We start from the raw sequence: 21,312 nt of genomic DNA on the forward strand, positions 1-21,312 counted from the left end.
CAGATCTAACAGAATATCTAATATGAAAGGGAAATGACCTCCACTCCAGCATCTGCCCCACTTCCTTCTTCCACTTTATGGTACGATGCTAGTATGTATTTGCGTGTGATTATCCAGATGAGCTCTTAGAGCTGATCATTCACAAATGACACATTGCTATATAGTAGGGGAGTTAGTTTTACAACATGCATTCAGACAACACGAGTGGTAATTTGAGTTGCCTTTCTGCCACTTTGGTACTTTGTAGTTTTTGACAAAGGAACCTACCAGTTAAAAAACAGGCTGTTAAAAAATGTAGAAAAAAACAATTGTGTGCAAATAGTACAGGATGTGTTGTTTGTGGTTTTAAAGGCTAGTCCTTCTGTGGCTTTTTATTTGGCTTATACACAGAGCCACTGCAGTGGAAAAAGACAGGGGGAGGTGCATAAAACTTGCCAAGCTTTGCACATAGACCATGGTCAGGGAAGAAAGCTGCCCATATAAACACTGGCTGTGTCTTTATTTGCCCCTTTTGTCAGTATACAAAAAAATAACAATTTCAACATATCTAGTTAGAGAACACATCTAAAAACATATGAAGGGATATACCCACACAAAATAATTCTAGCAAAAACACTGATGTTGCCACAGAATTTATTGTTTTATCATTTACATCAAGAATGAAACAACAGCGTTCTTTTTAATGTAGCATTATTCTTGGTGTTGAAATCAACAGTTATTTGATATTTGTGATGAATGAAAAGTCTTTTTCCTTAACTGTCTACACGTACAAAGGCCGATGCGAACTAGTAAAAAGCAGAAAGTCAAATTTCACCAGCTGTAGAGGCCTTGTGAGTTCAGCTGTGCTCAGACCACAGTGTGAAGTCTCTTCCTGTGAAGTGATCAGTATCTCACTCATGCCTCCCCCAAAGACCGCCTGACTCCCCTATGAGTAACTTTGTGTACCCTCATTTTATTGAGATGAAGACAAATTAAGGCAGAAAAAAAAAGACACATAAATGCTTAGTACAGGGTTAAAAAAAAAACTTAACCACTAAGCATGCTTTCTCATCATGAACACAGAGAATCAGCTCTATGCACTGGCAGCATAAACAACATGAGTTTCCACTCGTGTCTCTTTTGCAGGCCTTCTGCTTCTTGGTGTTTGTGGGTGGAGTCTCAACGCTGCAGAGTTCAGGTCAACAGAGTCCACATTCTGTAGGTGAAAAATTTACAGTCACATAGCAAAACAACCACAGACTCAGTACTTTCACTATCCTTGACTGTGACAGTCTGATAGCATATGCTAGATTATTCTAGGCTAGACTCCAAAAAAGACAGAAAGAGAGCCAAATGATTTTTGTTTTAAATGTACCTCTGAGTGATACACTACCAAATAAGTGTGGCATTCATTCATTACATTCATTTGAAACCTTCAGATAAAGATAATAGGGATTGGGACTATCAACTTTGTTTTACAATAACACCAGGTTTCTAATTCAGACTTTGTGTCCACTCACACTAAATTTGGTGTTTGAGGTACAATATTTTCTTCACAAAATGGACCCAGGGCTACCTGCTTCTTAGTGGTTGGTAGATATCTTCAGAACAGAAGAAATGTAACATAAAAATAAGATAAGAGATCTTTTCTTCAATTCTTTTCCAGCCCTTATCCTATTCGGGGTTGTAGAGCACCTGGAATCTATCCCAGTTATCACTGGACAAGATCTGGCTAGGCTTTCCTTTCATACATAGAGCCCAGCCACTGGATTCAAACACTTCATTAAGTGAATTTATGACTATATGATATATACAATTGTTGTAACTTTACAACAGAGCGTCCTTTCGTGGTCAACAAGGAGCAATGCAATAAGCTGGACGTGTGAAATAAATGTATCTCAAAAGTGCAACTTTTTCATTTAGTGAAAAAGTTGCACCTAATTTGCAACCTAATTTGAGGTGACCATTGTTTTGATTTGCTGCTATATAACTAAAACTGAACAAAATAAAACATGTAAGAGATTTCAAGCAAGAAGTTTCCAAGCACCATAGTGCTCCAGCATGGTACAAAGAGCCATGATAATGATAACTTCCAGCCCATTCACACTCAATATGCTGTTTGGATCACCTTCTCCAACATCGTCAATGCTGCTCTGCACTGACCTTAGTATCTTCCCTGGGATATTTGAAGACTTTGAAGAGATTATTATTATTTATTACACAGCATCATAATCACAAGTGATGTATTCTAAGCTTTTTTAGTAAATGTAATTTGCATTTTTTTTTAAAGCGTCACCTTGTTCCTGGGAGTATGCTGTTCTTTGCCCACTGCTGAAAGATAATATAAAAAGGTACATTTTGAGTGTTAAAAGTCATTGTATCACATGTAATAACTCTTAATAAATCCCTTGTTGTATGTACCTGAAAAAAGCGGCACAATCTTAACAGCCAAACCAACGACAGCCATCACAAAGAAAACAGCCAGTGTAGCAAACACCACAGGCACAAGGCTGGACTCTGCAACAGCAAACAGCACTGACTGATAAAATATGTTGTTAAAATGCAATAACGTGTATTTGCAAAATACTTTTTAATGTGCTTTCATGCAAAAAGTCACATTTACTAACTTAAATACAAATCCATACTCTGAAAAATAAAACAGGAAATGCCTTTAAAAAAATAGATTAGATAGTTTTAATATAATCAAAATATCAAAACTGGTGTGGTTATTTATTAGTCCAAACTGAAACTGGTAAAACAAACGTTATTATTATATTTAGAACACTTGGGTTTATTTGTTTAGTTCATGATTTATTATTATTAGTAATGGCTATGGTTATGAATATTCATACTGAGTACACTGAATGCTATATGTGAAAACTTCCATTAATATGTATTATTTTTGTTTATGTCTTTAATTTAAAAAAAACTGTAAATAATGACCAAAATCAAAGTCACTCTGACTGTAAAGCAACCACAAATGTAATTTTACTTTATATTATGACTATTATAAATATAGCAAAATTAAAATTAATGTAAACTGAAATTTAAGACCACTCTCTTGGGCCTCTTCTGCTTTCAGCAGACAGCTGATACTCCACAGGGACTTCTGCTGGCTCCCTTTCGAATTGTTACAAATAATTTTAAAGCACATTAATTTCTCTGTCAAAACACTTAAACCTATAAACTGAAGTTTATTAAAGCTCTGTTATTGTGTATCATCTTATAATGTTGATTAACAATGTTATTAGCGATGATTAGATGCTTATTTATGTAAAGTTCAAAGAAACACAGGCAGAAACACAGGCAATCCATGTACATGAAATGAAGGAAAGAAAAAAAAAACCAAAGTTACCCTGGAACTCATTTCAAATGTTAATATAATTAAAAACCTAAAACTAACTTTTAAGAGAAAGGAAAAGATGCTTACTTTCCACTCCATTCACTTGATCATTAAATTCCACTCCATCATTTGTTTCATCCGTATCTGTGAAGAACCATGGCCATAAAATTATTTTTATGCATAAAAATGTTCTGTTACTCTTTCAGCTCATTTCATGGTACTGTAAAAATAAAATTGATGACAAAAGCTAAACATTACACAAACACATAGGAACATATAAATAGATCATTAACTCCAATCTTACCTTGAATTCTTAACTCGACTGCATTAGAAATGACTGTGTGCCCACTGATGTAAAATCCACAGAAATACAGCCCGGCATCAGATAAATCCACTCGTTTGATTTGAAGGAAGACAAAAGAGACGTTGGAACTCATATTAAAATTTCTGTTTCTAAATCCATGACAGAATGACGCTTCGCTGTCAGATCCATACATAGAAGAAACACAGCTGGGCTTAGTTTTATTGACCACTCTGAACCAGTCTGTCTGCGTTGGATAGGAGGAAATGTTGGAACACTGCAGTGTGACCTCGTCCCCGTGCTGGACCTCCACAGTCTGAAACTCAGAACCTGAGACAGAGATCCCGCCTGAAATGAAAGAGCACAAAATTTATTTCTGTCTCTACGGTGTTAACGTTATTGTGACTGGACAATTGTCAATTAGTTCTGTTTAATGACAATCGTTTAACAATTTACAAGGTAACAAGAAGCCAATACTTACCAAGGCAGAGAAACAAAGTTGTTATCAAGACAAAGCTCTTCATCATGCATTTAATCCTGTCACTGCTTTGATAGTTTCTAACACACAGCTCTTATAAAAGGGTTCAGAGGGGCGGAGTGTTTCTTTTCTTCTTCATCCCACCAATGACCTGCAAACCTTTTCACTTTTGTCCCTCGTTCAACAGGTTCTTTTTAGGGTCTTCCAGCTGTGTGGTGCATGTGAAACCTGAGATCTAGTTGTAGTTACCTGCGACACTAAACAGGAAAGCAGACAGATGATTTTTATTACTCAATTTACAGTAACAGTAAGGTGGTCTTTACTGATATTTTAATGGGCTCAGAGAATCTCAGATTATGCAGAACAAAACTGCAATCTTGGAAAGATTAAAGTTTTTTGAGAAAACTTTAAAAAACCTCAAATGTATTTGTTTCTTTGAACTTCTTCTTTTTTGAACATCTGCATCATTTTGTGATTAAACAAGAGTTTCCAACAGCTGACAAGGTTCTTGCCTTATTGGTATTATCTGGTACACCTACAACTCTGCTAGACTTGCCTATACAAAGTCCTCAGACAGCAGGCTGAAACTAACCATGTTATCAGCAATCCTCACAAGAAACACACAAAACATGCTGGAATTATATCGCTCCCGTCTAGCCAATACTGAGTCAACTTCAATACCTAGACTCAGCTGTAATTCAGACTGAAACAGCTAAGCATAACCAGCTATCCACAAATAAACTCATTTCCTGAATTCCAAATTGAACTTACCAGCATCCATACCAGCATGATTTTGAGAGGTCAAAGTTCCTCCTCCTTTTGCTCCCAATGCTCGGTTCCATTGACAGTTGATGTCAGTGTTGTAGGGACACGTACGGTGCTCTTGAGCATGCTCAAAAAGTAGACCTCCCAGTAGCTTATTTTTCTCACAAATAAATAACCAACATGTCAAATAATCTACTACTGACAACGAGACAAGACTCAGGTTCATGATGTCAGAGAAAAAAATTAGTAAATTATTCTTAAAAGTAGGAACGTGTTCATGCTTTAGCAAAATCTGTTCTTGCTGTTTATTTTTTAACAAAAAAGACATCACGTTTGTGTGAATTTTAAAAAGCTTGTGCAATGTAATGGTCTGTGAAGTGATTGACAATGCCAGATGCGACTGATGGAGGGAAATAGTATTCTTTGCTCATACCTCAAGGCACTGACCTATTGTATTGTTACACAATTAAGATGTGGAAACACAGCAGCTGGTTTAAATAGATCATAATTCTGTTGCTTTTATGCTGTTTAAGAAACTCCAACTTTAGATTTTCAACGCAGTTCTGCTCAGATCACACTGTACTGTCTCTTCCTTACTACCTGACTCCTTCCACAGCAGACATTTAGACTCTCCCTATGAGACGTTTTCACAGTCATCAGTGTCATTTCTGACTTCTCCTCTATATTTACACTTTAATACATGTTTTTTCTCACACAAAAGGTAGACAAAGAGAAATAAAGCAATGGATGAAAAGTTGGAAAAAATGTTTTTATTTTCCAAGGACTCGTGTCAAAAAATATATCAGCATGTCTATTCCTCTCCTCCCAGAACAGACAATGAGACATTCCTCATAAGAAAAGTTCATATTCAGCGTCAGATCAATAACTTTTCCATCATCAACACACTTTAAAGAAAAGATGCACAATAAAAAAGACAGAGGCACAAAAGTAAAGATACAAAGACAACTTCAATGCAAATTTTGTTATTTTTATTTTTGTTAGTACGTTTTGCCACATCATCCACAACACATACACAAAACTACATCAGTGGGTTATTATCCTAAAATATGAGCTCCACCTCCTTGTCTACCGTGTGGCAGCATACACAACATGAGACTCCAGTTCTCTGTGTGTGGCAGGCCTGCAACTTCTTTTGAGTTTTGTCTGGAAACTCATAGCTGCGTAGTTCAGGTCATCTGAGCTCTTATTCTGAAAATCAAAATATTGTAGTAGTGGATTTGTGGGTTACATGACGAAAGATTTCATTTAAAGTAACATTTTAAGAGTTTTAAAGTAAAATATGAAAACAAGATGAATAATGACACTTGGATTCCAAATAATGGGTTTAAATACTGTTTTAATTTGTCAGTGCGCCCCAGGGCGGCTGTGGCTACAATGTAGCTGCCATCACCAGTGTGTGAATGTGTGTGTGAATGGGTGGATGACTGGATATGTAAAGCGCTTTGGGGTCCTTAGGGACTAGTAAAGCGCTATATAAATACAGGCCATTTACCATTTAATTTGAAGGCTTTATGTACTTTTCTACTGAGCATTTTAAACAATTTGCGTCATTCACACTAGCACTTTTTTTCTGCCTTTCTATGTAACACTCCATTGAACACACTAGAGTGCAACTTGCGATACTTGGCATGCACACTGGGAAAGCCGGGCATCAAACTACCAACATTCTTGCTAGTAGATGGCCTTCTCCTGAGCTACGGCCACCCTAAATTATACTTTTTCAAATTCAGCTATTATTTTTATATTATCACTGAGTCTTTTCCGTGCATGCATGTTTTGATTATCCACGTACTTTTCAGCTGAGCTAAATGAATGAAATGATAGGACAACATTGATTGCTTGCCTGAAAAACATGTTCAGGCTGATATAATTCACAGAATAATTAAAAGGTTAAATGGTCTAAGGAGCTTGGAAAGAAAAGCATCTGGACTTGTTTAAGTTGCCTGAAGACGTTTCACCTCTTATCCGAGAAGCTTCTTCAGTTCTAAGGTCAAATGGTGGAGAGTCCCAGATTTAAACGAACCTCTATTTGTCCCCCCAAAGAGGGACAAAGGACCCCCTGATGTTACTCTAATTACTTGAGCCAATTACTTGCTTGGAGACGATCCTCTATTTGTCCCTTTTTGGGGGGACAAATAGAGGTTCGTCTTCAAGCAACTTAAACAAGTCCAGACGCTTTTCTTTCCAAGCTCCTTAGACTACGATGACCTGGATGACTGAGAACCTTCACAGACATACAAAGTTAAATTAATCTTTTCAGTCATGACATGCAATTTACACAGTGTGAGTAAAAACACATTTACCTTGATGTTTCCTGGTTGGGGATCTGGAGTTAAATTGAAAATATAAAAGTGTGTTTAGTTTATTTTTACCAACCATAGAAATTGTCTTTTAAAAGCAACTTTACCTGTCTGAGGTGTTTTGATTTTTAAAACCAGAATGATGACCAGTATAATGAGTAAACCAGTCAGACCACCTGGGATGATGTTCATTGGGTGTATCATTCTCTCAGACTCTGCAAAAAAATTACACTGAAACATTTCAGGCTGTGTACTTCAGGTATAATACTGACAATAGTGAAATAACTATGATCCCAATAAAAATCACATTTTTTAGAGACAGAAAAATAATCTTACCTTCAGTCTTAAATTCTTCATCCTTCATTTCACCACCTGTAAAGAAACATGGGTATTATAATACTTTGTGACTTCCAATTCTTATTTAAAGTCTCATCATGTTGTTGTGCTACTAAGGAAAGCTTACCTTCAAATCTTAACTCTACTGCATTGGAAATAATAATATGCACATCCATGTAAAATCCACAGAAATACAGCCCAACATCTGATAAACCCACTTGTGTGATTTTAAGAAAGACAGAAGTGACATTGGAACTCATATTGAATTTTCCCCTTTGAAATCCATCACAGAAAGAAGCTTGGCCATGAGACCCAAACATAGAGGAGATACAGCTCGTTTTAGTCGCATTGATCACTCTGAACCACTCTGTATGTGTTTGACTTGTGGAAATGTTGGAGCACTGCAGTGTGACGTCTTCACCAGGCTGGACCGTCACAGTGTGAACCTCAGAGCCTGAGACAAAGATCCATCCTGAATCAAACAACAAAGACAAAATGAGATTCAACTCAAAGTGTACGGTACAACAGACGCTGTAACAGGGCAACAACTTTTCATTTGATTTAATTACGTCACTGCTTTCTAAACTCAAATTTAAAATCTGTTGGGCTCCTCGTTCCATTACTTATTTTAAGGTGAGAGTAGTGAGGTGCCAGTACTTACTGAGGCTGCAGAAAATCAAAGCTGTTATCAAGACGAAGCTCCTCATTGTGTGTTTAATCCTTCACTGCTCGGACAGTTAGTGAACCACGCAGCTCTTATAAAGGGGTTTAGAGGGGCGGGGTGATTTAGTTTGTCATCTTGCCAATGACCTGCCAAAGCAATGCAATGCATTTGTAGATATTTTAGCTTTATTCACTATGAGATAACTGAAAATTTTTCACTTATGATTTCTGAGCTTTGAGACTCACAGACTTATAATACCATGTTACATCCATTTCAGAACATATTAAACAGAGTCAAACAATGAGTCACTTATCAATGAGCTTCCTCAAAAACGCTTGGACTTTTGAGCAAATATTCTATTTTACTCCCTAAAAGTCTGGTGTGACACATAAAAGAAAGGAAAGGGGGGGTTTACAGAGGTCTGCCCCCTTCTTGGCAGTTATCCAAGGATGCCATTTAGATTTGATCATAGAGATGAGATAAGGAAGTAACTTTGTATCCTAAAGTTGTAAAATTGTTTAAAGTCTTACTGTTTTCTTGTTGATTCTTGTGCTCATTCCTGACATGACACCATCTAAAATTTTTAGATTTCTGTATGAAATTCAGCTTCTTTTTCAGACTTTTTAAACTCCTTTTCTGATTGCATGTAACGCTGGTGTGGAAACTTGAGTTATAGTTACATTTACTTGTTTATGTAACAACAAACAGCAATAGATACGTTTTTGATCTTTCTATTTAATGGTTATAAATGTTATATATAGGAAGGTCTTTATTCTGAATTACTGGTTGAAAGTGGCACAATGCTCTTTATAAACTTAATTATTTTATGCACACTTTCATGGTCTATAAATGTTTAACTGAGATGAAAATCAAAGCGTGAATTTAAAGATGTGTGTGGTCAGACCCATGATTACTAAAAATTGACTGCATGTACATGTCACCATTGTGTTGTCACCAATGGTTACCACTAGTTTCTGGACTCAGTAAAAGATTTTGGTCACAGTCATGTTGTTTTAATTCTAGCTGGATGTTACTGCATTTAAAAGAGTGGCTGGAGTTCTAAGTTCATCGGCTAATATTCTGAAGCTCGGTAAGCATGCTGCATGAAGACATGTTGGAATGTAGACATGTAAATATGCTGACTGACAATTAAAAGAACACCAACTTCGAGTTAAAGCCCTAAAATAATTCAAATAATTGAGTTACTAACAAAAAAAAATCACTCACAGCTCTTACAAAGGGCAAGAACCAGCCTACTCCTACTCCTACTGGCATTTCCAAGCCCAGACTGGTAGGATTGAGTCAGAATGCTTTACCAAATCATATTTGCAGCTCATCAAGAATGAAATTTCAGTATTAGATATTTGGGTCTAAGTTGACAACAATAACCATCTCTAGTGCTGTTGGCCAACAGGCTGCAAGTGGAAACTGTGCTACAGTTGCCCAAAGACAAAAGAAGAAGAAAGGGGGGTGTCCTGCTAGGAGGCAGTGGGAGAGAAGAAAAGGCAGGAGTGTGGAGGTGAGAGTAAGAGTTTAATGCCTGATCCCTGTTTCAATCCAGGGGGTCAATGTTGACATTGTAGATGACTATAAATACCTCGGAGTATACATTGACAATAAACTGGACTGGGCTAAAAACACCACAGCACTTTACAGGAAAGGCCAGGGCCAACTCTATTTTCTGAGGCGGCTGAGGTCCTTCAACATCTGCTGGACTCTCTTAGGGTGGTGATGGAGAGGCGAATGTCATCCAGGATAAAGACAATGTTGGATAATTCCTTCCACCCACTCCATGACGTGCTGGCTAGCCACAGGAGCACGTTCAGTGAGAGGCTAAGATTACCAAAAAACACCACTGAACGACACAGGAAATCATTCCTTCCTGTGGCCATCTCCATGTACAACTCATCCATCTAACATGCACTGCAATAGCTACACCTTTTTTGCACATGCTCTTCTTTCTTATTCAGATATTTATTAGTAAGTGACTTATATATATATATATATATATATATATATATATATATATATATATATATATATATATATATATATATGCATATATTGTATATGCATATATTGTATATATTGTGCTATTTCTTACTTCTTGTATTGCTTTTTTTTTTTATTACTGTTTGTACTGGAGCATCGTAACCAGCATAATTTCCCCTAGGGATCAATAAAGTATTCTGATTCTGATTTAAATGTAGGGCCTATGACCGGTAAAAGGAGAGATCCAGCTGATGTAATGATGAGAAGGAAGAGAAACGGGCCGAGAAGAACTTGTCTACTCTCCTGGAGTACTCAAAGTGCTTAATACACCACACCTCTATGATTTTTAAGTGCTTACTAACTAACATTCACACTTAGAGCAACTTATGGTTATGCTCTTGCCCAAGGATATTTGGCATGAAGACTAGGGGGAGCCAGGGATTGAACTACCAACCTATCAATCAGTAGATGATCTGCTCTGCCTCCTGAGCTACAGCCACCCATCAGTAAGCTGTGTGTGCATGAGACCAGGTGTGAAGTAAGGCCAGGAACACTGGAGGTGGGTTCAATCTGTTCTACAGCCTAGATATAAAGAGAAATGGAGTAATGGTAATCTTTAAGGAAGAATATGTGACTAGTGTTGTGGAGAGTGTCAGACAGGATCATGAGTTTGAAAAGGGTTGATGTTGAGTATTGTCAGTGTGTCCCACAGGTTAGATGTCAATTCTCGTGATCATCTAAAAGAAATTGAATTGAAGTGAATAACATTGAAAAAAAGGTATCTATGCTTTAATAACATGCAAACTGGAAACTGCTGCTTTTGTATATATGTTGGCTTGGGCAAGGCATTATCAGGATTGGAGCTGATGTTGCTGCACCATCTCCTGACTGGTAGACAAAAACATTGTTGGCAATGTTACACTGGCTGCCTTATGAAGTTATTTTCAAAAACTCCTACTTGTGAATAATAATTCAAAAGTCAGTTCATCAGCTTTTTAAGTTTGCCTCATAGCTGTGTCTTACTGTGAACAGCAGAAGTTGTATATGTTAATTTATTGTCTTTACTGATTTTATAGCTTGTTGTGTATTTATTGCTGTCTTTTTCTATGGATTGTACATTACAATAATAATGTCCATCTATAGCTTAACTAACAGAGCTCACTGCTAAATGGAGTCATAGGTTCCACACAATAAAGGGCGGTACCTAAGATGGGGATGCCACACCCCCACACAGGCACCTCCCACAGTAGACCAGTATAGTGCAGTTAGGGTCACAACATGTGTTCGGAGAACCTGAGTTGTTATTTCAGTTGTGTGTCTGTCACCTCAAGCTAGTCTGGCACTAATAATGTACTGTGACGAAGAGTACTGCCCCTCACTCACGTTTTATGTTATGAAGTTGTTTTTAATCTCTAAAACTCTATCAGTGAATCCATTTGAAAACAGTGAAACCAGCTCGTGGTTAAAGTCACACCTTTGTTCATTCCTCTGTTGCAGGCAAAAAAAGGAGAACGAAAGCAACGCATTTCTGTGAAAACAGCAAAGCATTTGTTGCGTGTGGTTTTAAAGGCTAGTGTCTGTGTGGTTTTCAGTTCATCTGATACACAGTGCTGTCACCGCAGTGGAAAATAACAGGGGGGGATGCATGAGATTTGTTGCACCCCAGAATGTGCACAAGAACGTGGTCAAGCAAGAAAGCTGCCCATATACACACTGACTGTGTCAGGGTGTGATAGAGGTGCAATTAACATTTACAAAGTTAAAATAAATTTAGATGGCGTCCATTTAGTACCACTTATGTGGTAGTAATGTTGTATTAAATCTGTGGTTTCATCATTTCCATCAGCAAAGAGAAAACTGTTGATTTTCTTTGTTTCTTGATCATCTGTAGTCTTAAAATCAGCAAATCCTTACTGTTCCACAGATTTTATTCGTGACTCTTACACTGCTTTTCATCAAAGTTTGCAGGATCAAAAAATAAATTTTCAATTACATTTCATTATAAAACATATTACTGTCTTGGAGTATTTTTCTAAAGTCTGTTAAAGTACAAAGCCTGACGTTATCTAGCTCAAGCTTCAATGCCGTTTCTTAAACTTTGCTGTGAACCATTACTGACTGTACAGGCCTTGTGAGTTCAGCACTCAGACCACACTGTGAAGTCTCTTCCTGTGAAGTGATCAGTATCTCGCTCATGCCTCCTTCCCCCTGAAGACGACCTGACTCTCCCTATGAGTAACTTTATATGCCCATATTTTATTTGATATGAAGACAAATTAAGGCTGAAAAACAGACATAAAAATGTTTAGTCAAGGGTTATAAAGACTTAACCACTAAACACGTTTTCCCATCATGAACACAGAGAATCAGCTCTATGCACTGGCAGCATAAACAACATGAGTTTCCACTTGTGTCTCTATTGCAGGCCTTCTGCTTCTAGGTGTTTGTGGGTGGAGTCTCAACGCTGCTGAGTTCAGGTAAACGGAGTCCACATTCTGTAGGTGAAAACATTTATAGTCACAGACCAAAAAAAACACAGAGTCAGTACTTTCACTATTCTTGACTGTGTCAGTCTGATAGCATATGAGAGAGGCTTCAAAAAAGTAGGGTGAGAACCAGTTGATGTTAGATTTCAGATGCTTGTGATTTAGAAAGCATCTGAAATCTACCACAGGTGTCAGTGGTCAAAAGGCTAGGTAGAACCTGACCAGGCTTTCATTATGTAGAAGTGGCCCAGCCGGGCAGGGGAATCAAACCTCACATTCGAGCTGCAAAAGTTTAACCATGGTACATGAGGTTACTCAGTGTGACTGTATTACAGTCTAATGAAGACAATGCAGAAACATATAATAGTCTGTGCCCAGATCAGTCAAATTCAAATTCAAATTCAGTCAAAGTCAAATTAATTTCATTAATTCAATATTCTCTGTGATAAATAGATTAATCAGTCTGATTGGTGTCACTGCGATACCAGCAGTGTAAAACGGACTATATGCATTACATAATCATGTAATCACTCAATTGATGCATAAATTCAATGAATATCATTTGGACCTACTTTGTTTCTGTGATGTTAGCAAGAAACTGCTGCATGTGTAACATGAAAATATGTTGCAATGAATGATGTCTGAAAAAGATTTAGTGACAATGTGGTGCTTGTAACCTTTGACAGAAACTCTGCTTTTACATTTTTCCCGAATAAGGGGAGAGATTTTCTTCCTTACTTGAAGGCCGAGGTTTCTCTTAGATTAATCACACATTTAATCCTCCTGTTAAATCGTAAACCTTTTAAAATTGCAATAAAGAATGATTTACCTCACCGCTTTGCTCTGGCTGCTGTTGTAGAGCTAAATGCCAAATATAAAAGTGTGATTAGTTTATTACCAACACAGTACTTTTTTAGGACTTGTTGACCAGCTTATAAGAGTAGGTGAAACAAATTATAGCCACATTTACCTGTTTGAGGTTTCCTGACTTATAAAACCAGAACAGTGACCACCATAGTGAGTAAACCAGTCAGACCAGCCAGGATGATGGAGGTGTGGAGGTGACAAAAGGTATATGAGTTTGAAGCTGGAAGTTGAATGGGTGCTTTCAGTGTGCCTGGCCCAAAAGATGGATGTCAATAGGAAGAGACAGAGGAACTATGGAGTTACATGGACAGGTGAACAGAACGGTGGGGGTGGGGGAGGTGTGTGTGTGTGTGTGTGGGGGGGGGGGGGGGGGGGGGGTGAGAAGGTGTTGGGTAATGATAAGGAAAGAAATGCAGACTGCCAGATAGCAGTGGATTTTTCAAAGGGATAAAAAAAAAGCTGTGGTGATGACATACACAAGGAGGGAGGAACATAAGATGATGCAAAAAGGCAAATGATGATTTGTATGTGAGGCTGTACACTAAGGAAACTGTAAAGGACTTCTGTTGGTTGCCAAGGCAAAGATCTTGAGGTGGAAAGGACCCAGCCAACATGCACATATGGGCCTCACCTGGGATTTGCTCGGGGTGGATGGGTACCATGTGGGTACCCCACTTGGGTTCCTCACATTAAACCAGTATGGACAATCCAAAGTGGGCACATATAGTAGGTCCTTGCTGGGTCAAAGATGGGAAATACTTAACTTGGTTCAAAATGGGAAGGACACGTTCACAGACTCACTTGGGTCAGTTGGGGCCCATTCAGTTTCAGATTTTCCCAACATAACACCAATATGAGCTTTTAAAATTGGGGCCATTATGGAACCCGTGTACAATCCCACTTAAAACACACTTTTTAGCTGTTGTGGTACCCAAATGGGACCCACACAAATTTGAAAGATGGGGCCCGGATGGGTTTTTGTGTACTTTGCCCAGTTGGGGCTCATTTAGTGACCAAATTTTCTCAACATAACACTTATATGGACATTTAACATGGGGCCATTACAGATCCGTGGTCATTCCTGTATGGGTTCATTTTTCAGCCCATTTCTAAACCATATGGGCCCCACATGTAAATGTTGGCTAGAGACGTTCAGCAGGTTAGGGTGATTTAGGATAGAGACGTAAATGTCATGTACGGCTTTAAATACTTATTACACACAATAAATATTGAACACTTTGAGGCAAGTCAGTTGCATCAAGAAGCCCTTTTTGTTGAAGACTCATTTCTTCTGTTTATTAGCTAGGTTACAAAATTGTCTTTTGTTTGCCTTTGGTTCACATTTTGTGATATTGCAAAATGTGAGCTTGCTCCTGAGGAAAGACATTGAGACATTTTCATAATGTGTCAGAAATGTTGAGCAGAAATGTTGAGCAGAAATGAGACTAAAAGCCTGAAATACTCAAATTACATCATCTGCTTAAAAAAAAATAAATGATGCATATTTTTGCAGACAGAAACACAAAAGTAAAGATACAAAGACTTTAGTGCAAATTTTATTATTTTTATTTTTTGCCAGCCAGTTTTTGCCATGTCATCCACAAAACATCCACAAAACTACATCAGCAGGTTACTATCATAAAGCATGAGCTCCACTTATTGAGTCTGTCTGGCGGCAGCATACACAACATGTGTCTCCAGCTCTGTCTGTGCCACAGACCTGCAGCTGCTTTCGACCTTCATCTGTATATTCATCCCCGTGTACTTCAGATTTTCTGAGCTCACTTTCTGAAAATCAAATAGTTACACAGCTGTGTTTATAACACATATGTGAAATGTTTATTGACTTGTGGTTTGTACCAAAAAATATTTTGCATTAAATGGGATTTTTTGATTTTAATTCCATAATACCTTATCTATACCAGCTGGGCAGCACAGTATTAAACAAAATTAAATTAAGAATCCAAGTTCAGTTAAAATATTATCATATCCAGTGAACTAAAAGAAATGAGGAGAATTTTAATGACATAAGTCCTACTGATGTTACAGTACTAAAATGTTTCCCTGCTGTGAGTAATAATGTTTTGCCTGATTCAGATAATATTTGGGATATTTGTTTTCAACTCATAACATTAAGCTCGTAAATTCTAATTTAAGACATTTTTTTTTTTACCTTGTTTCTCTCTGGCTTAGGTTCTGCAGATAAGGAGCAAATATAAACATATGATTAGCTCTTTAATACCACCATACTTTCCTTTGAATTTCAAATCAACTTATAAGAGGAGGCACAACAATTACAGCAAATTTTACCTGTTTGAAGGTTCCAGATTTTTAGAACCAGAACAATGACCACCACAGTGAGTAAACCAGTCACACCACTCAGGACGATGCTCATCACATGTGTATTACCAGGCTCTTCTGTAAAAGAGACTATAATAGAACATCACTCTAATTCAATCTGTTTGATTTACACGTAATATTAATAATAATAATAATGATCACAATGAAAAACAAAATGTTAAGAGTCAGAAAAGTAATTTTACTTTCCGTCTTAAAATCCTCTCCTTCATTGGTTTCACCGCCTGTAAAGAAACATGGCCATTATAATATTTTGTGATTTCCTTTTTGTCTGTGAGCTGATTTTGGCTTACGCATGAACATAAAACTAACCTGGAAGACAAAAGTCCTCCCTACAAGCTTACCTTGAATTCTTAACTCGACCGCATTGGAAATGACCGTATGCTTATTCACGTAAAATCCACAGAAATACAGCCCGACATCAGATAAATCCACTTGTGTGATTTTAAGAAACACAGAGGTGATGTTGGAACTCATATTGAATTTTCCATTTCGAAATCCATCACAGAATGAAGCTTTGCCTTGAGATCCATACATAGCAGCAATGCAGCTGGGCTTAGTTCTGTTGATAACTTTGAACCAGTCTGTCTGTGTTGGATGACTCGAAATGTTGGAGCACTTCAACGTGACTTCTTCACCAAGTTGGACCTCCACAGTCTGAAACTCAGAACCTGAGACAGAGATCCAGCCTGGAATGAAAGAACATGATGTTTATGTCTGAGCCTACAGTGTTACAGGACAACAACATCCATTATATCTGTTTAATGACTTCACTTATTCCATTATTTGAAAGTACTGAGGTGCCAGTACTTACTGAGGCTGGAGAGAAATAAAGCTGTGCTCAAGACGAAGCTCCTCATCATGCGTTTAATCCTGTAACTGCATGGATATGTTGTACAACACAACTCATATAAAGGGGGTTCAGAGGGGCGGAGTTTATTTTTCTTTTTTATCTTGCCAGTGATCTGCCTATACAATGTAATGCTTTTGCATACATTTCTGTTTATAAATCCAGTTACAAAGTTTCCAAATGTTACCAAAAAACTTGTAATATTTTCACAGTGTGGCAGAAATTCATAAAAAGTAACTCAGAAAATCCCACAGTCCTCTTCTCGGCCCTAAAATGGTTTACATTTAAAACGAAAGAAGAATGTGGTACTTTGGCATCATAGTGTTCCCATTTTGCTGTTGAATTTCAGCTTCACTGAAAATGCGTTGGAACAGACATTTATGAGAGATGTCCTGAAACATGTCAGAAGTTCTTATTTGCAGTGTGAGCTAAGTATTTATTTACTCAGGCAGAGGCAAAACCACGTGCTTTGTTTGTGGAGAACAGATTGCTGTATTTAAAGTGGACATGGAACACCACATTTATTAAGGCTATTTTACACCATAGAGCCCTACTGTCAAAAACTGTCATAGATGTAACACTGTCTGTGCAGCTGGATTTAAGAAATAAGTGCTTAAAGTTAAAGTTTTCAAAACATGTTTAGTTGGTTGGTTGCAGTCAATAGACTTACTTTATTTATGTTAGCTAACTAATAATAGAACCAATAACTCGACGACCCTAAAACTAAGGATATACATTAAGGATATACTGTCCACTTTCACTCTCTGTCTTATTAGGAGGTTCTTCATTGTTTGGCTAGCTGCACTGAGACAGAAAAACCTAACTGTTAGCTGTAATGTTCGGGTTTGTAAAACACTTTATAACACAATGTCTTTTCAGCTACTCCAAGCCGCTCTGCTCTTTGCTTTTGCTCTGGCTCAAGCTCTTTTCTAATCATCCACTCTGTCCCTCCTCAACTAGGGCTGGGTACCGTCACTGATTTCTACAACTGATTCAATTCTGATTCAAAAGATCCCTATTCAATTCAATTCGATTCCATCTTGACTGAGGAAGTCAGAAATATTATAATTCTGATGATTTATATTGGATATGTACTGTCAAAAGAACCCTCTAAACCTTGTAAATTAAAAAATGTAATTCCAAATTATTTGACTATTTCTCTGCAATCACAAACTCAATGTAAACTATTTAGGTATAAAAAAAATGACACTTGTGAGATTTCATCAGATGTTTTTGTGTCATGGTAATTCAAATATGAAGGAATTTTTCCTGGCCTGGCTTTTTATAGCAGATCAAAAAACAGAAGAAAACCATGAATCAACATATGAACATTACCTGATGCTGAAGTGAAGTAAAGTTACAGAGGTTTTATTAGAGACACAGCCAAGTGCTTTGCAATTTGGTATAAGTTTAAATTTCTTCAGTACTGAACAGCAGAAATAATGATTTCTTGTTGGAGGTCATTTTTGAAAAAAAAAATAAAAATAAAAACAGCGGCCAACAGCACTGAACACAGCGGTAGACTGGTGCTTAGTAAGCGAGTGAATAATGCACAAAATAGACATTTTTAATGGGAAACTGGTCTTGAAGTACACTGAGAAGGAAGTGTGATTTTATCATGGTGGAAGCAAACAGCAAAAGTAAGAGCGAATTCAAGCATAGTTTTGATCTTCTTTAGCCGCTGGTTGAGTGAATTTTGGTTGGAGAGTGACAAAACCTGCTGTTTCGGAACCTGTAAGATTTCAGTTTTCAGCACCCTGATAGTATATACGTACACACTATTGCTGTCTGGTCATCAGTGTTGGTCAAGTTACTTGCAAAAGTAATCAGTAATGATTACTTCCTGAAAAAAGTAATCCCGTTACTTCACTGATTACTTATTTTCAAAAGTAGTTAGTTACTTAGTTAATTAGTAACTTTTTAAAACATGATTTATCCCCTAAATAGGTGATAAAGCAATAGATCTTTCAGCCCAATTCTACTTTTTCTGCATAATCCATCATATAAAATGTAATCAAATGTAACTTTATGCATCAAGCAAACATTAAATTATATGCAACATTCTCTGACTGGAAGAAATATGTTTAACAATTAAACCTATTTTCTACACATTCCAGCACATAAAATAAATTCGTTTTTTGTGTTTACACTCACTCTTTCAATAGATGCACGTAAAACACAGCAGAAAATAAATAAAATCAAAGACTCAGCGGTCCCGTTGCTCTATTTTCACCTGTATAGCAGGAGTGGGGCAGGTATGCTCTGGTGCAGGTGTGCCGCAGTGGTCAGTGGAAGGATACGGCAGTTTCTCTGTGAATTTCCCATTACGTGGTAGCGTACTTGGTGCTTGCTCGGACGTTTAGGGTTTTTTTCACTGTAAAAAGAAGTTTTCTTCCCACGCAGTGAACAGTGGACGCTAATGTTTTTGTCACTTTTCATGGAATCAAACTCAAAGTAAGGTCAGTATTTCCACGCTTTAAACACTGCACGCTCATACTCTCTCCCGCACTCGATATATTATCCATTTTTGATCTGCACACAGCTGTTGCCACGAACGTCGCACTCGCGTACGTCACTGTCATGAGACACACTCGCAAAAAAATCACGGTTTTAGTAACGCAGCGTGCTTACGGGAAAGTAACAGTAATCTAATTACCGTTTTTGCAATAGTAATCCCTTACTTTACTCATTACTTGAAAAAAGTAATCGGAACGCGTTACTGCCCAACTCTGCTGGTCATGCTTTGTGTTTACATATTTTGGGCAATCAGTTTACCTGCTCTTTAATCGTTTGTTGTTTTAGCTGTTTGGCGTTTGTGGAAATACTTTTATGAGCTTTAAGCTGAGATTCTGGCATTTCTGACAAAATACATTGATATTTAAAATCAATTTCAAGAATTAATGAATTGATATTGCATTATTCACATTAAAATTGATTTGAATCAGGAAATCCATTTTTTAAACCTACCCCTATCCTGGACCCAGAATGCTACTGAAATAGGGAAAGTCTTGATGGTCATGATGAACCCTAACCCTGTGGCCTCCACCCTCCCCTAAGCTCTGTCTCTGCTGCTTCATTCCTCCCCTATAGCTGAGCCACCAGCCACACCCCACTACAGAGACCTTTCCACATATAAGCATACATGATCAGAAGATGTTAGTTTTCTTTGAACCTCCCTTCATATTTGAATAAGCAATGATGAAACAGTTCTAAGTGATGAAGTCTAATAAATCCAGATATATATCTCCTTTCAGTAACAATCACTGTCCACTATCCTTCACATTTAAAGCTCAGACGTTGTCCAAAACACACTCAATTTCACCCACCATAAATGAAAAACGAAAAAGATGGTACGTAGCTAAAGTTAAACACTTTAAGATTTTGTCAAAACCTGCAGATTTTTTTTTTGTTGTCCTCGGGTCAAAAATGACCCCAGGTGTATGGCAAACAAGTGTATGGGTTTGAGCCTGATGTTTATATAACTCTAAATATTTATATAATCAATAAATTATCAAAAACAGAAGAAGATTTTAAGACCGCTCCTTACTGAATATCTTTTGCACACACACACACACGTACTGAATGTGTTCTGTGACCATGGCAGATACACAACTTGCCTCTCTAAATATTCAAGGCTTGTGGTCCCTCTTGGTTAAAACACATTCAGACTGCTGTCATGCTGTTTGTATTGCTGTTTGTTGTCTTTGTAAAGATGAATAAAACTCATAAAGAGATCTTGGTTTGTGAAGTGCATTGAAGATGTCCACAACAAACTCTCAAGCACCTGTGTGGTGATACAGCTTGAGGGAAGATCAGTTTACTTCCACAACCATCTTCACTAACCAATCACTAAAACCACACACTTTTTTTTCTGGGGACATCAAGGCTTTTATGGCAATTGTTCTCATGCAGAAGGCTGATGGCCAAACTTTCTGCACCTTCCTGATAGAGACTCTTGTTCAGATTCAGTAGCACACTAGGCTTTTATACTCTCCTTTAGCAATCAAGGTGCTTTATACTGCATGTATCTATTTACACAAGAACTTTTTTCTACACTTAAGTGCTTTCCATCCAATATTCACGCTCCAGTAAAACATTGGGAATCAATGTGGGGTTCAGTATCTTGCCCAAGGATACTTTGGCATGCAGACTGGAACAACAAGGGATTGAATTACGAACCTTCTCAAGAGTTGATGACCTGCCACCTTGTTTTTACATGCTATGATTAGTGTATTATAGGTGGTTTTTAAGGGTACATCTATAGCCTTAACTTGAAGACTGACTATCTATCTATCTATCTATCTATCTATCTATCTATCTATCTATCCATCCATCCATCCATCCATCCATCTTCATAACTACACTGGAGAAAGGAAGAGTGTCAACGTGTTTCACTTCCTGCCTACCTGAATGCGGAACTGTGCATTCTATGTACAATGCATGAAGCTGAGTGGAGTAAGCATGTCAGTGGCAGCAGAATAAAGGCCGGAGCCTAAGATAAGAATGCCACACGTTCACACAGGCACCTCCCACAGTAGAACATTTAGGAAAGTTAAAGTCATAACATACATT

The 21,312-nt window shown here is 37.5% G+C and overlaps 2 protein-coding genes and 1 long non-coding RNA gene across 3 annotated transcripts; all 3 read right to left on the minus strand.

Moving 5' to 3' along the window:
• Nucleotides 1-482: 482 nt before the first annotated feature.
• LOC120739161 lies at nt 483-4,374 on the minus strand. The gene is made up of 6 exons (XM_040040859.1): nt 4,105-4,374; nt 3,627-3,971; nt 3,410-3,466; nt 2,401-2,496; nt 2,276-2,310; nt 483-1,195 (listed from the first exon to the last, which is right to left on the minus strand). Exons 1-6 carry the CDS (start codon nt 4,148-4,150, stop codon nt 1,073-1,075), a joined length of 702 nt encoding a protein of 233 aa, XP_039896793.1. The 5' UTR covers nt 4,151-4,374; the 3' UTR covers nt 483-1,072.
• Nucleotides 4,375-5,838: 1,464 nt separating this feature from the next.
• LOC120739167 lies at nt 5,839-8,493 on the minus strand. Its single transcript, XM_040040865.1, has 6 exons — nt 8,185-8,493; nt 7,651-7,995; nt 7,524-7,559; nt 7,295-7,402; nt 7,191-7,213; nt 5,839-6,075 (listed from the first exon to the last, which is right to left on the minus strand). Exons 1-6 carry the CDS (start codon nt 8,228-8,230, stop codon nt 5,953-5,955), a joined length of 681 nt encoding a protein of 226 aa, XP_039896799.1. The 5' UTR covers nt 8,231-8,493; the 3' UTR covers nt 5,839-5,952.
• Nucleotides 8,494-12,415: 3,922 nt separating this feature from the next.
• Nucleotides 12,416-13,715, minus strand: LOC120739169. The gene is made up of 3 exons (XR_005697130.1): nt 13,636-13,715; nt 13,495-13,526; nt 12,416-12,674 (listed from the first exon to the last, which is right to left on the minus strand). It is a non-coding gene; the product is annotated as an uncharacterized LOC120739169 (long non-coding RNA).
• Nucleotides 13,716-21,312: the final 7,597 nt, after the last annotated feature.

The sequence above is a fragment of the Simochromis diagramma genome, unplaced genomic scaffold (assembly GCF_900408965.1).
Source record: "Simochromis diagramma unplaced genomic scaffold, fSimDia1.1 OVJJ01000317.1, whole genome shotgun sequence".
NCBI classification, from domain to species: Eukaryota; Metazoa; Chordata; class Actinopteri; order Cichliformes; family Cichlidae; genus Simochromis; species Simochromis diagramma.